The sequence below is a fragment of the Erythranthe guttata genome, chromosome 6, assembly GCF_056151865.1.
Source record: "Erythranthe guttata isolate IM_541 chromosome 6, IM_541, whole genome shotgun sequence".
NCBI classification, from domain to species: domain Eukaryota; kingdom Viridiplantae; phylum Streptophyta; class Magnoliopsida; order Lamiales; family Phrymaceae; genus Erythranthe; species Erythranthe guttata.
The window spans coordinates 17128263-17144526 of NC_142538.1; the positions used below are offsets into that span (position 1 = coordinate 17128263).

The 16264-nt window shown below is 37.3% G+C and overlaps 3 protein-coding genes across 3 annotated transcripts; 2 read left to right on the forward strand and 1 right to left on the reverse strand.

Moving 5' to 3' along the window:
- Window positions 1-1094: 1094 nt before the first annotated feature.
- Window positions 1095-3948, reverse strand: LOC105955672 (protein TONNEAU 1a). The gene is made up of 8 exons (XM_012979447.2): window positions 3820-3948; window positions 3141-3273; window positions 2967-3055; window positions 2743-2865; window positions 2177-2310; window positions 2063-2088; window positions 1818-1977; window positions 1095-1329 (listed from the first exon to the last, which is right to left on the reverse strand). Exons 1-8 carry the CDS (start codon window positions 3904-3906, stop codon window positions 1287-1289), a joined length of 795 nt encoding a protein of 264 aa, XP_012834901.2. The 5' UTR covers window positions 3907-3948; the 3' UTR covers window positions 1095-1286.
- Window positions 3949-7181: 3233 nt separating this feature from the next.
- On the forward strand, window positions 7182-10724 carry LOC105955671 (peptidase M1 family protein). Its single transcript, XM_012979446.2, has 4 exons — window positions 7182-8383; window positions 9109-9342; window positions 9416-9742; window positions 10288-10724. Exons 1-4 carry the CDS (start codon window positions 7400-7402, stop codon window positions 10582-10584), a joined length of 1842 nt encoding a protein of 613 aa, XP_012834900.2. The 5' UTR covers window positions 7182-7399; the 3' UTR covers window positions 10585-10724.
- Window positions 10725-11681: 957 nt separating this feature from the next.
- Window positions 11682-15202, forward strand: LOC105955670 (receptor-like protein 7). Its single transcript, XM_012979445.2, has one exon. It carries the CDS (start codon window positions 11868-11870, stop codon window positions 15075-15077), a length of 3210 nt encoding a protein of 1069 aa, XP_012834899.2. The 5' UTR covers window positions 11682-11867; the 3' UTR covers window positions 15078-15202.
- The last annotated feature ends 1062 nt before the right edge of the window (window positions 15203-16264 follow it).

The following is a 16264-nucleotide window of genomic DNA, read 5'->3' on the forward strand; positions in this document are numbered from 1 at the left end:
TTTTTTATGGGTGACAATTGGAACATAATTTCCGATTTTCGCCGATTTCTATCAGTGATTTTCTTGATTTTGTAACAATAATTTTGAAATTCAATTTTCCATTTTTTTGAAATTATTTGGATCGGAATTGGAATACATAGGGGATTCCAATTTTCTTCCCGACTTTTTCTGAATAATATACTTAAAATGCCAACATTATTAATTAGTATTTTACTTTTTAGGTGAACAAAAATTGATTTTTTTTGAATTCCATTCATTCTCATCATAAATTTTCCGATTTTGGAACATGTTTTTTCATTCCAATATCCGAAATTCCTAGTTTCGGTCTTTTCATTATTTTCTTAGAAACAAAATTGGAATTAGCTTTCAATTCTGAAAAAAAAAATAGTTTTTCCGTCCGATTACACCCCTAACATGTATGAAGACATCATACTCGATGAATTTGACAGGTGTTGCATCTACAAAACCGTCGGACATCATCAATTCTTTCATTTAAAGCCACTAAAGTTTGAGCAATTGCACCACATATAAACCAAACTAAGCAGATGCATTCAAACCATGAAATATCACTACCAGTATCATTCATTACAAATAGTGACGAAACACGATGTTTATAGCCGTTTATATTAACTAAAACATAAACCCTCGTACTGCATTTCTTCCGGAAGCTACTAGTATCGAAACTCCCTTGGTTAAGTCTCGTGTTCGTATTTTTCGGAACCTTTACAACATTTGCAACGAGAGGCCGCTCTTTCGGCTGCAAAGACATCGATAAAATTACAAAGATTTCACAGAAATGGATCTAGGGTTTCGGATAAAACCTTTCTTTTATATATAAAGATTAGTAAATCAATTATTCATTGGATTTTATCGACCACAAAACCATGCAAAAAATATATTCACATCTCATGCAATTTCTGATTTTTTTTTTTAAACACAGATATAAATCCATATTAAAATTAAGTTAATGGTAATTATTACAAGCACTAAAACCAATGAATAAAGCAAAACAAAACAAATCAAATGTATTGTTGAAATAAAAGTTTAAAATATCCTAATTAGGTGAAAGGTGAAAACAAAATGGGGAGAGGACATAAAAATTAGTTTTAATGATCACTAGATTTTAAATTACACAAGCACATGTTACATAAAATCAAAGCCATTTCATGGCCAAAAATTAACACACAAAAAAAAAAACAATAAAAAATCAACATTGTTGGATCAATAGAAAAACAAATCCTATTAATAAGTTTTAAGTTAAAAGATTTTTCGTCTGGAATTGGTCTCTAACCGGTACAATCGTCCTCGGAAACTTCATCCTCAGCATGTCTGAAATCAAATACATAACACAAATAAGTTACATTTATCGCCTATCATATTGCACTGAAAAATACAGACATAAATAATGATATTAAGGATTAGTTCGAGTCAATAAAATTTAAAAACAACACTCATGGGAAAAGATAGTAAACGATGATTTTGTTATAAGGTCGTAGAGCCAAGATTTTGTCTTCGTGTGGCCAATCCAAATATACACTAAAAAATTCTCTAAGAGGCAACAATACTACATTACTCGAAAAAAATAATAACTTGATATATAAAAATACAAGATTTTTTAGGAATAGCGGGGGGCCAAGGCCCCTAAATGCTCACCATTTTTAACACTTCGACATCTAGGCCTCTATATTTGTAAGATAATAATGTACACCAATTCCTCATTCTCAAGAAGTAACCTTTCGATATGTTATTTTTCAATATCTAAATTTTCTCTGTGAAACGAAAAGCATCAATATTATCAAGGGGTTGAGAAACGAAACCTCCAAGATGTGGTCAAATTACGAGTCTTTCTATCCAAATGCAGATTTTCCAAAGCAGTAGAAGCACGGACTACATCTTCCGGAAGTTCTTCATTATTACCATACCGCCAATTGTATTCATCTTTCCTATATCCCGATGTAGATGACCTTGCTCTTCGATCTAATATAACAAAATAAAATATAATAAAATAATAAATAACTTAAGAAATGTTTAAGGATCAACTTCAAATAGTTGTCGTATTTACCAGATGACTGTGAAGCGTGATGAGGCCTGCAAGGAGTATTAATGAACTACAAGTTATAATCTTTTAATTTTTTTAATTTTAAAAAAATAAATGGAATAATTATTGATGATTAACCTTCCTAGTGGAGGTAAACCACCAGCCGGTGAAGTAGATGAAGGTCTCCTATTGTTTCGAATTTCCATGTTTGGTATAAATTCGACTTCAGGCGTGTTCGATCTTTGGCTGCCACCTCTTTCTTGAGATAAATTCTACAATAATATATATATTTATAAAAAATAAAGAAAACTGATTATTTATGAGAAAGAAAGTGGAAAAGAAACGGAAATACAATTATATAGCAGTGGTTTACACTCTAGTGAAGCGAGTAATTTGCCATACAAAGGCACAAAAATATAATTTATAGCTTCTCTATCAATGGAAGTTCACACCTATGGCCTCGTTCGGGAATGTTGATAGAATTGATAAAATTAATTGAATTGGTTAGGATTACAATATCCATAATAATTTACTTTATTCATCTCGTAAGTATTAATTAGCTCATAGTTCCCAAACGAGGCCTATACGTATTAGCTCGGGAATTGAATATTTCTACGTCGAAATAGCTTCCATTTAATGTGTGCTTCATATAAGGACAGTATCGTATATAAGGCTTTGTATGAAAAAATGGACTTTTATCTGACCTCGTACTTTAAGAAACCCTCAAGAACATCCAAAAGCAAGGGCCCACTTTCTCCGTTCCGATTAATGTCGTACGCGTTCTTGCTCCCGAAATCTTTTAACTCCGATTTCCAAGAATCCTTTGGCTGAAATTAAAAACTAAATTCAACAAAACTGTCCAATCGTAAATAAATAAAACCACACGGTGAAAAAAAAAATAGTCCAACAACAGTGTGGATAAAATTACCAAATTACACTCCGGTAAGTATACTTTCAACGTGTGGTTTAATTGCGCCCAATCCAGATATTCACATATTAAGGCAGTTAGAAGCCTTCCTGGAATTTATTAAAAAATTAAACATTATTTATAATTTCTTTTCATAAAATTTCAGCCATATTTTCAAACGTAAACGAAAATTACCCGAAGGCGAATTGTGTAGATGCTTTGCACGATCATTGCAGCTGCCTAATAAAGCAGGAGGAAGACCTTCGTCTTTTTCGATAACTTTATCTTCCTCTTCGATTGCTTCGAACACACTAGCTCTCAATTCAGCCTAATAACCACAAAAATCGAAACTTTTCAGCATATTATATCGAACATTTGTCCTCCACGAATTTTAAAAATATTTTTACAGATGGATAATAAATAACTCTAATCTTGCAATAAATATAGAAACACATTAAGAAACTGCATTTTTACTAACGTCGGTTGTCTATCAACTGAAATCCGAGAACCTTCTTAACAAGCCTTCCAGAAGCTAGATACGAAACCAAAAATTTAAAACCAAAATCTTGGAGTTCCGACATCAATCAAGTCCAAGCAATCCTACTTCAGCAAAATTTAGCAATGGCATGTTTTACTATCAATGCATAATCTATCGACAACTACCGAAAAATTAAAAGTAAATCCGTAGTTTTTTTTTTTTAAATAATAAAAAATTGTCTTAGCTCTATACTAATACACCACAACCCTAAATTATGAGATCCTAAGAACAAATACTCTTTCAAGCCCACGTATAAATCGACAAGCACAAACACAAAAAAGACGAATTAATTACTTCACAAATATAAATAAATAAATGCGGGGGAAAAAAGCTAACACGGATCCTGGCAAGAACGCCTTTCTTCTCCAAAGTACGAGTGACTAGGGTTTTCAAATCCATCATTTCTCTCGTGTAATCATCCATCTCTGGTTTTTCTGGTTTCTGATTTTGGTTTTGGTTTTGGGGTTGGCAGCGACTATTTGCAAGACGAAAATTACTTAGTGCAAGACCAAATTAATTTTTTTTATTAAATTCAGTATAAAAAGACTATAATAACCTTAATAAAATACAAACAAAATAAAAATTATTTTATTAATTTCCTTTTGCAAGACCAGTTTAAAAAAGAAAAATTAATAAAAAAAGAAAGAAAAAAGAAATTGAATAGAGAATTGAAAAACGAGGAGGAAGAAGGGAAGAAGAAAACAAGAAAATCAATTGCAGCACTCAACCGTCGCCCCATCGCTCCGTCGCCGTCGCCCCGTCGCCGTCGCCGTCGCCGTTGAAGTCCACCACTCCCCGTCGCCGTTGAAGTCCGTTGTTGCCCCAACCCCGCCACAACAATCTCACGAAAAACAAGGAAATTACTTTTTGAATTAATTTTTTTTGAGAAATAAATGTGATAAACATGATTTTATTGTTAGAATAATGAATTCAAGTCATTTTAGAACATAGTTAATGATTCTAGGGTTCGATTGTAGCACTATTGTTGAAGGAGTTGCGGTTTTACAAAAAACGACCTGTACTTGTCGATTTTTTGGAAATTTTTCGACACACTGGTGTCGATTTTTGAAAAATCGACACACCAGCGTCGAAAATTTCAATATAATTCGACACCAGAATGTCGAAATTTTCAATATAATTCGACACCAGAATGTCGAAAATTTCAATATAATTCGACAGTTAAGGAGTGTCGAATTATGTTGAAATTTTCGACACTACTGTGTCGATATTAAGCGGATATTTCGACCTGTACATGTCGAATTTTTTGTACGTGAAATGAGGTGCGAAAAACGAGAAAAACGATCACAAAGTACAATATTTATTAACTCTTTGTGTTCTTCGACCTTAGAATCCTCCATATTTAAGTCTTGTGTATCCATAATGTCCTTCTTTTCAAGTTTTAGTAAAGATTTGAGGGTTTTATGTGATAAGGATTTTGGAGAATATGGAAGATTTTTTGTGGAAAAAAATGTGTAAAATGAGGGTGAAGAAGAAGATGTTAGTAAAAATTTTTTGTATTTTTTTTTTGGTCTTGCAATAGCAATTAGGTTAATTTAAATTAATAATATCTAAATTATTATTGGGGTTATATTTGTAATTTCCAGTCTTGATCTTAGTAAATTTATTTATATTTTGGTCTTGCATGAAGTAAGGTCTTGCACTTAGTAATTTTCGTCTTGCAAATATTCGTTGCCTTTGGGGTTTTTCGGGTATCCAATTTTATGAACTTTGTACAGAAGTCGCGTTTTGTAACTTTAGCGACTTTACTTGGTACTGCACAGAACTGTGTGAAAGCGCACCCACGAAAATTGATTGATAATAAAACAACGGGAGAATTACATCTTTGGTCCCTAACGTTTGGCCTGGTTCCACCTTTGGTCTATATTGTTCCAACGTTAACAAAGTCCACCTCCAAGGTTCAATTTTAAACACTTTCGGTCCCCGTCGTTACATACATGTCCGTTAGCAAGTAACGGAAAACACTATTTTGCGACCAAAATTGAGATTTAAAAAAAAAATGGGGCTGGAAAATAAATAGAAATTTAAAATATACTACTTATAATTATATTTTTAATAATAAAAAAATCATTAAAAAAATTATTTTTAATTATACTTAATATTATCATAAATATAATACTTGATCCGGCCATATTTATAGGGCCCAACAAGGCAAGGCCCAACAGAGTTGGCCCACATCCAAATGAGGAGATAAGACAACATAGGATCCGGATTTACTTGCCCACTTCATCGGACTTTGTTAAATGGCCCAAAATATTGGTCCGGCAAGGGTAAGGAATAGACATTGTCAGTGAATGACAAGCTAGGAGACATCCGACGAGCAGGAGATTGGAGAGCTCTCCGACGAGTTAGGAGACTTCTGACTAGCTAACAAGAGTCAGAGCGCCGAGTGACGAGTGCCGAGTGATGAGTGCCGAGTGCCGAGTGCCGAGCGCCGAGCGGAAAGTAGATGACGTGTCGAGTGATGAACTGCCGAGTACCGAGCATCGAGTGATGAAAGACGTGCTGAAGGTGCCACCTCATGACTTAAACACTAAGGCATATGAAACATCTTCATAACTTAACCACTAAAAATCATAAAGTTCCATGGACATCAAACGATTCTATTAACTGAATTGGATAAAATGGTTAACATCCGAAAATGCTCTTCTATAAAATAGAGGGTTCATCACCCTCAAGGTAAGCATTCTTGATCTTGACACACCATTTTCTCCCGAATATATTTCTCTCTGAATCTTTAAGGTATTTCTAACTTTGACGTCGGAGTGCTAACGCCGGGAGCACCTCTCCCGGTCCCTTTTACAGGTCCTCGACGAACAGGCCTAATATGGAAGGGACTTGAAGATTCGAATTTTCTGAAGCGGTCAACCCCGCCGCACCGCTACTTATAATTAAATTTTTAATAATAAAAAAAGAAAATAATTGAACAAATTATTTTGAATTATACTTAATATTTATTTTTACTCATACTACTTATAATTAAATTTTTAATAATAAAAAAAGAAATTAAATAAAGAAATTATTTTTAATTATCCAAAATATTATTATAATTATACTACTTATAATTAAATTTTTAATAATAGAAAAGAAATTAATTAAAAAAATATATTTTTAATTATACTTAATATTATTATTAATCAAACTACTTATAATTGAAAAAAATTAATAATAAAAAAATTTAACCAAATTTCATTTATACTTAATATTATTAAAAATTTAATTGTAAGTAGTATATTTTAGAATTTCTAATTATTTTTCATCTCAAAAAAATATTAAACTTCATTATGGCCCCAAAATAGTGTTTTTTTCGGTTACTTGCAGACGGGCATGTAACGTCGGAGACCGAAAGTGTTTAAAATTGAACGGTGGAGATGAACTTTGTTCACTTTAGAACAACATGGACCAAAAGTGGAATCGAGTCAAACATGAAAAGACCAAAAGTATAATTCTCCCTAAAACAAGTCTAAATATGAATAAATTTATTATTAGTTATTCTTTTTACTTTTTCATTAGATAAAGGACAAAATGCACTTCACTCCTTTTAAAATTAAAAATTTATAGGGAGCGATGTGCAATTTGCCCAAATTTAAATTTAGTGAAAAATTGTAGAAAGCGGGAATTACTGTTCTGTCCCTCCTAATATTTAATGATTGATGACTGGTTATCGCAACAGTGGAATTATCCCTTTAATTTAATAATAATAAATAATAAAAATAATAATAATTAATTGGCTTTATGAGTTTATTCCCACCTCTTTATCTCCCTCCAAATTATTTAATCCCTAAATTACATTCAGTGGGATTTGTAATCTGATTATTCCCTCTTCCACTTTCTTCCCCTTATTAAAACCCTCCGCCACCTTCCACCGCCGTGCACCGCCGTAAGATAAAAAAAAAAAATGGCGCCTATTGATCCTCACTCCTACACAGACTCAACCCACCCACTCACCACCCACATCTCCCTCTCCTTCTACTTCGATTTCCCTTCCTCCACCATCCACTCCGCCGCCGTCCTCTCCCTCTCCGCCCCCCACTCCGGCCCCTTCACCCTCGATCTCCGCTCCCTCTCCATCTCCGCCGTCGTCGACCCCGCCACTCTCGCTCCTCTCCCCTTCACCTTCCACCCGGCCTCACCCGACGCCGTTTTGGGACAATCCATCACCGTCGCCCTCTCCAACCACTCCCAATTGCTGGTCGTCTTCAAAACATCCCCCTCTTCCTCCGCCCTCCAATGGCTGACACCGCCGCAAACGTTCAACAAGTCCTTCCCCTTCGTCTACACGCAGTGCCAGGCCATCCACGCCAGGTCCATTTTCCCCTGCCAAGACACCCCCGCCGCGCGCATCAGGTACTCCGCCAAGCTGAACGTCCCGCGCTACCTGTCGGCGGTGATGGCCGCGAGACACGTCACCAGGCGGGACCCACTCCCCGTCGAATGCGGCGGCGCGTGCGACGAGTCGCTGTGGTGCGGCGAGGACAGGATCGTCGAGGAGTTCGTGATGGAGCAACCCGTGCCACCGTACTTGTTCGCGTTTGCTGTTGGGGAGTTAGGGTTCAGGGAGCTGGGTCCCAGGACCAAGATCTACTCCGAGGCGGTGCCGGCGGTTTTGGATGCTGCCGCCAGAGAGTTCGCCGGAACTGAGGAGATGATTAAGGTAGGGGAGGCTCTGTTCGGGCCTTACGAGTGGGAGAGATTTGATTTGTTGGTTTTGCCGCCGAGTTTTCCCTATGGAGGAATGGAGAATCCGAGGATGACGTTTTTGACTCCGACCGTGATCAAGGGGGACGCGAGTGGGGCCCAGGTCGTGGCTCACGAGCTCGCGCATAGCTGGACGGGGAATTTGATCACCAATAAGACTAATGATCACTTCTGGTTGAATGAGGTATATTGATTATCTTGTTTTTTGTCTCTGTTCGTGCAATTAGGGTTGCTAATTAATGACGGGGATAGCTTGTAATTTGAGTATATAGAAAGGTTTATGGGAAGTAGCTAACTTAGCTGTCTTATTTGCCAAGTACGAGAGAAGGTATTGCGATGCATGAGTAGTCTATTGCCTATTACAGAACAAACTAATTGAAAGAGTCGTTGATTATGTAACGGTATCCATACACTTGCCGTTTGCACTGGACTTGGAAAACCTGCCTGTTGTACGGAGGATTAACGATCCCTATATTATTCTTATGTCAATTTTGTTTAGTAGTTTATGAAGCTTCGAACAGGTCAATCAAATGCTAGCATGTGGTGTTCACGATTAAATTCTTTCAAACGATAGTCGAACTATGCATCCCTTGCAATATACCACAAGGCCTACTTGAATTTTAGTGGTTTCGTTGATAGGTTACTATGATTACAAATAGTTGGTCGTAGAACTTCTAATTACCAGACCGCAGGGCTTCTTCTCCTGATATTTTACTATTATTAAAGTGAATTGTGTTCTGTCTTTTTATAAGGGTCGTTGTTTTTGGCATGAATAGATTTACTTTGGCCTGGTTGGATATTATTGTATATCTAGCGGCCATAAGATGGGAAAACTATAGACAAATGGGAAGTCGATAATATTTGTGCACACATTACACTTTTTTTTACATATTGCATGTGTGCTGATAGGGTTTCACAACATATGCGGAGCGGCGGATAGTTGAGGCTGTGCAAGGAATAGAAAGGGCTGTACTGAATATCGGAATCGGTTGGAAAGGACTCGTCGAAGAAATGGAGAGGTTTAAAGACAACATGGAATTCACCAAACTAAAAACTAACCAACAAGGAGTAGACCCGGATGATGTATACTCTCAAGTTCCTTACGAGAAAGGGTTCCAATTTTTGTGGCGAATCGAGAGACAGGTAAATAAAGAACATACTTTCTATTTCTTTCATATCTTCCCTATAGAAGCTTAATTGGCGTTCTTTGTGACAGATTGGGAGGCCTGCATTCGACGAATTTCTCAAAAAGTATATTGCCACTTTCAAGTTCCAATCGATCGACACTGATATGTTTCTTGATTTCCTGAAACCAAATGTTCCTGGTATAGAAGATCACGTTGATCTAAAAGTATGGACCGAGGGTACTGGGATTCCTTCGGATGCAATGGAGCCCGTTTCTGAAATCTATACGAAGATTTTATCACTCGCTAATGAATTTAAGGCAGGTCGAATGCCGAATGAAGATGAAGTTGCTGAATGGGGTGGACAAGAATGGGAGCTTTACTTAGAAAACCTGCCTAAATCTGTTGAAGCTTCACAGGTACTAATATGGCATAATAAATCTATTACATTTCATTACTGTGGTAGATAAAGTATATTTTCTTGCACTATTCTGAGAGATTGTTACTTCTGCTTTTAGCTGTTGGATGTTTTTGGGGTTTGTAATTAGTTGGAGTTGTTTGTCTGTGGTAGTTAAGATGATATACGTAATTTCGATAGTCTTCGTAGCTTCTCATGTAAAGCAAAAGTAACCTTAGCTCTCTAATCTTGGGGTGGAATGATGCCAATGTAAATATTTCCGATTTTCGTATTTGTTTCTTCTATCCAATTTCCTAAATTCCAACTTTTTTTCGCCTTTCAGAGTCGGAATAGGTTTTCAGACACCGAAATTTTCCGAATCGGAATCAGATGTTACTTTTGAGTTTCAAAAAAAAAAATCGATTTTTTTTTTCAAATCGGTGGATTTCGATCCGGTTTCCAGCCTTATATGCTTCATGTGTTATCAAGAACCAAAATTGATTTTCCTCGATACACATTTTCTTGTTAAGCCGATTTTGTTTTAAAACGTTTGTTTTTTTAACGCAGGTATCAGCTCTGGATGAACGTTACAGGCTATCGGAGTCCAAAGATTACGAGGTAAAAGTAGCATTTCTCCATCTCGCTATTTCATCGAGGTGTAGTAATTACTACAACGAGGTTGAGAAAACTCTGAAAGAAGTTGGGAGGATGAAATATCTGCGCCCACTGTACACTGCACTGGTCCAAGGCACCGGAAAAGAAGAGGAGAAAATATTTGCAAAGAGGGTTTTCTCGGAGGCATGTGCTTGCTATCACCCTATTGCCCAGGGCGTAGTCGAGTCCATTCTCGCCAAATATATGTAAACAAAAAACGCGATTTTCTTTTCTTTTCTCTATTAACGCTTCATTCTGAACCGAAGTATGTGTTGTGTTTGAACTTTGAATCCTTGACTTTTCAAGCTTTCCCTGCTTGTGTTTAATGCATCAACTAATTTCCTGTGCCATATTTTCCAATACATGAAAAGATGTCAACATCTACTCTCTACATACTTTTAATTCGATTCAGAATTTTCCACAGAAAGTGCCAAATGATAATAGAGTAAATTACGGCCGCAACTATGAGGTAAGCTCAAATTACGAAAAAAATCTCTTATGTTTGAGTAATTACAACCAACGCCCTCAACTATAAATCTTTTTACACGTTCACCCTTGCGGTGTCAAATTTAGTGGAATCTTCTAAATTATATGGAATATTCTCCAGTTTGTACCCATTTTATCACATTTGACCTCCACATTTTGAAGTAACATGAGTATAAGATTTGTGTTTTTTGACTTGCGTATATCAGATTGTGATGTAGAAACTGCATTTATGCACAAAACGAGTACAAACTAGAGAACATTCCATGGAATCTAGAAAATTATGTTGAATTTGACACCATAAAAATGAACGTGTAAGAAGATTTATAATTGAGGGATATAATTATAATTACCCAAATATGAGGGGTTTTCGTAATTTGACCTTACACTAAGGTGCAACCGTAATTTATCCAACGACAGTATGAAAGGACCTGCTAATAAATATTATATTTCACTCACTTCAACATCAGAGACAGTGACACTGACAGAGGAAGACTCCCTCGTTGACTTGGATTGAAGACCTGACTTCAAATATTATAAAGAAATTATATATTTTTTATTTTACCCCACATGTTTGTTTATTTTATTAATAACTTGGGATTAAGTATTAAATTACTGTAATAAACACATGTTATAAAGATGTAAGTACATTGTTTAATGAAAACAGGGGCTTAACTAACCTATTTTAATAGCTCGAGGGCTCATCTGCTATTTTCCAAGAAAATGAGGGGTAAAAACACAATAATCAAGAAATTGGGGCCTCTCCTGTACAACTATTAAATTCCTATATGCATGACAACTGACGGTGACTTCTCCATAATGAAGAAAACACAACTGCACTAATCCTTAATTATCCAGAAATTAATCATGGGTTTTAAGACATAATCAAGAACTAACACCCCAGCTAACAACAACTAGTTGTAAGAGTTCTCACACCTATAAATCTCACCCAAAATTTCAAACAATTATAACAGCATCAAAGAAAAGAAAAAAAAAAAAAAAATTTAAAGATGAAACTCACCTCAAACTCGAATAATTCCATGCTGTTCTTTCTGATCTTCTTATTCTCCATCTCAGAGAATGCACTTGTATCCAAGTCGACAAATCTCCGACAACGCTGCCTCCATGACCAGAGAAGAGCTCTCATCAAACTCCAACAAGACATCCTCAACAACAACGCTTCCTCCATCACTTTCGACGACAATTCGTACCCGAAGGTCGAGAATTGGGACGAGAAAGTAGACTGCTGTTCGTGGGAAGGCGTGCATTGCGATAATTACGGCCACGTCGTTAGCCTAAACCTCAGCTACAGCCAAATCTCGGGCAGAATCGAAGCCGTGTTCGATCTAATCCATCTCCAAAATCTCAGCCTCGCTCGAAACAACTTCCAGCTGAGTCCGATCCCTTCCGGTTTTGAGAAGCTCGCGAATTTGACGCACCTCAATCTTTCCTACTCTTGCTTCTCCGACCAAATTCCGCCGGGAATTTCTCGTTTGGAGAAACTAGTGTCGCTCGATCTCTCCACGATTTCTTTTTGTGAGCTGCCTCCGACTTTCAATGATCCGGACTCCAACCATGTCTTCCATTTCGAAGAGCTGCATAGATTGAGGCTCGAGAAACCGAATCTTGATTCGTTTTTTCGGGATTTGAGAAATCTGACGGAAGTCTATCTTGATTATGTGGATCTTTCTGCCCAAGGGACAACCTGGTCTCGTGCCCTATCGGGACTTCACAACCTTAAAGTCCTCAGTTTGCCTCACTGTCGGCTCTCCGGTCCTATTGATACCTCGTTCAAGAATCTGAAATCTTTAAACTTCATCAACCTGGAAGGCAACAATCTCTCGTCTGAGGTGCCTCGTTTTCTACCAGGTTTTACGGATTTGCAAGTGTTGAATCTCGCTTCGACTCAACTTTATGGCGACTTCCCTGGAAATGTTTTCCTCTTACCAAAATTACAAACCATCGATCTGTCGAAGAACTCGAACCTGACGGGGGAGTTGCCTGAATTTCCCTCAAAAAGCTCGTTGCAAATGGTTTCTCTGTACGAAACGAACTTCACAGGGAAACTGCCAGATTCGATCGGCAATTTGAAGGCCATGACGAATTTGCTTCTTTACACATGCAACTTCTATGGTTCGATCCCACGGTCACTAGCAAACCTCACTAGTGTGGCTGAAATCGACATTAGCTACAACAAGTTTGAAGGCACAATCCCGGCTTTCGGAGATTTCAGCGTGCCGAAACTTCAAGATCTTCGGTTATCTTTCAATCTACTCACGGGCACAATAGAGCCTCGTATTTTCACACTCCCGTCTTTAAAAATCTTGTACTTGAACGACAACCGTTTAAGTGGGGTCGTTGGGGAATTTTCAGCCTCCTCTTCGGTTTTGGAGAAGGTTTACTTGAACGGCAACAATCTGAGTGGGGGTATACCGAGATCGATCTCCGAGATCCCGAGCCTCAGCTTCGTTTCGCTAGCTGCCAACGAATTCACCGGCTCGATGCAGATGGATGCTTTCCAAAACCTCGAAAACTTAACGAGCCTCGATCTTTCTTTCAACAGCTTAACCATCGGAGCCGACAAACAGGATTTGGTGTTTCCAATGCTGGAGGAGCTGAAATTGAGCAGGTGCAACCTGACAGAGTTCCCTGCTTTTCTCAAGAACCTAGAACAGCTTAGGACATTGAATCTTTCGAACAATCAAATTCGAGGACCTGTTCCTAAGTGGCTGTGGACTAGCTCTTTGAATGAGCTGGATCTTTCAGAAAACGAGGTAGATTTTCCTAATGGTCACGAAGAAAACGGCACGTTTTCTCCTTTGGGAAAATTGACGATGCGTTCTTGCAACGTTTTCGAATTCCCGGAGTTTCTGAAAGTGACGGACAGCCTCTGGTACCTTGACCTTTCGGGCAACAAAATAGAGGGCAAAGTACCGAGCTGGATTTGGAAGAGCAGTCTCCAATACGTGAACATTTCCCACAATAGTCTCGATTCGATGGAAGAATTCTATCCTAATATCACACTGGATCTGCTGGCAACTCTCGATATTCGAGGAAATTCACTTCGGGGATCGCTTCCAAAAGGGATTTGCAAACTGAGCAGCCTTTCGATTCTGGATGCTTCTCATAATAAACTCAACGGATCAATTCCAGAATGTCTAGGCATGATGGTTTCTCTCTCCGTGTTGAATTTGCAGCGGAACAAGTATACACGAATCCCTTCAAATTTTGCACCAGCAAGCAAACTGAGGTCTTTAAACATCAACGGCAATCTCTTGGAAGGAAATCTTCCGAGGTCAATAGCAAACTGTAAAATGCTCGAGGTGTTGGATCTCGGAAACAACATGATCACAGACACGTTTCCCTTCTGGATGGATAAACTACCCGACCTGAAAGTTCTTGTCTTGAAGAACAACAAATTCTACGGGCAAATACAACTTCCGGCTACAAGAAACTTTTCTCTTCCAAAGCTGGGAATAATCGACCTCTCGTCGAACAACTTTACCGGAGATTTGCCTCGGGAGTTTCTGGAAAGTTTGGACGAAATGTTAATGAACAGAAAAAGCAAGTCTGCAGCATTTAAAACAATTGGGCAATACGAGTACTATCAAGATTCAGTGACGATTATGAGCAAAGGATACGAAATGGTCCTCGTGAGAATACTTACAATTTTCGTCTCTCTTGATCTCTCCAACAACAGGTTTGTTGGAAAAATCCCTGAAGAAATCGGAGAGCTCAAATCGTTGGTTGTGCTCAATTTGTCGAGAAACGGGTTCGAAGGGAGAATCCAACCTTCGTTGGGGGATTTGGTGGAGCTGGAATCGTTAGACCTCTCGCGGAATAAACTATCCGGGAATATTCCTCAGCAGCTTACAGGGCTTACTTTCATGTCGGCTTTTAATATTTCTTACAACAATCTGACAGGGAGTGTGCCTCGGGGAAACCAGTTCGAGACGTACACGAACGATTCGTATATTGGCAACGTTGGATTGTGTGGGCAGCCATTGTCGAAGAAATGCACATCTGATGATCCAGTGCCACAACCTCCATTACTATCGGACAGTGGTAGTTCGGAAAATGTGAGCTTATTCGACTGGAGATTTGCAGTATCTGGATACGGATGCGGAGTAGTTGTCGGATCTGCACTCGGCTATACATTTTTGCCGAATTTTCGATATGGCAGAGGGCACGTGAAGCTTGGAAGATGGGGTAGAAGATGAGAAATATCATTGTGTCGAAAATCCGAACCTTTTCTAGAGCCTGCAGCTAGCTGATAAGTAAGAAAACAGATTTATCCTCAGTAGCAGTTATTTCAATAATATATTAAGCAATAATCCTTATAAAATGGCTATATATCTTCAACGTAGATATTTTGATTAGAATATTTCAACAAAATAAATCTGAAAAATGCACTATCCACGAAGAAGAAATTTTCCAAATAGCACAATTACGAACAGAGAATTAGCACAACGCACTGGTAATTAATTAAGCATTATTGTACCTGAATTAAAAGGCGATACGCCAAGATACAATTAAAGGGCAACAGTGCGCAATTCGACAAGTACAATCGTCTACAATCGTAACCTAATTCAAAGAGGAATAAAAAAAAAAAAAAAAAAAAGGGGGATGAAATCTCCTGGTTCGACTATCTACACTGTTTTCCCCCTTTCTCAGTACGGCTAATGAACGATTCAGTGTTGGGTAAAAGGTGGAGTCTCGGGAGAGAATTTGGAGCGGCGGAGGGCGGCGAGGAAGAAGGGATTGCTGAAATGGCGGTGGCGGAGCGGAGGCGGGGGAAACTCAAGTATGTAGGAGGATCGGTTATTGTTATTTAAATTTGTTCTTATTAACTTCCGTTCGTAATTCATAATTACGCGAAATTAATTAATGAGCCATTAATAATGTAAAAATTATATTTAAATATGATTAATTTTGTACGATAATGGATATTATTTAACAATAAGCGTTAAAAATTTAAATAAAATTTAGGGAAAATTCGACAAAACCCCCTCATTACACAAGTATCATTACAATGAGTCCAATTTTGTTTTATATTTTTAAGATAAATCCAAAACAATACATATTAACTAAAAATACTTAATTATCACTATTATACCCCTAATTAAGAAATAATGTATATTTAATTTTGATATTAAATTATATATAATATATTTCCATTAAATAATCCTAATAATTAGGAAATTAGTTACTGATTTAATTACCGTGTTATCGCCCCTCTCTCTCTCTCTCTCTCTCTTGTGTTGAAGTTTTGTGTTAATTGGGTGTTATCACTCTAAGAAGACAAAAAACCCTCTGTTATGAATACACCTTGTAAGTATAATTATATATATATATATATATATATATATATATATATATATATATATATATATATTCCGTTTGTATT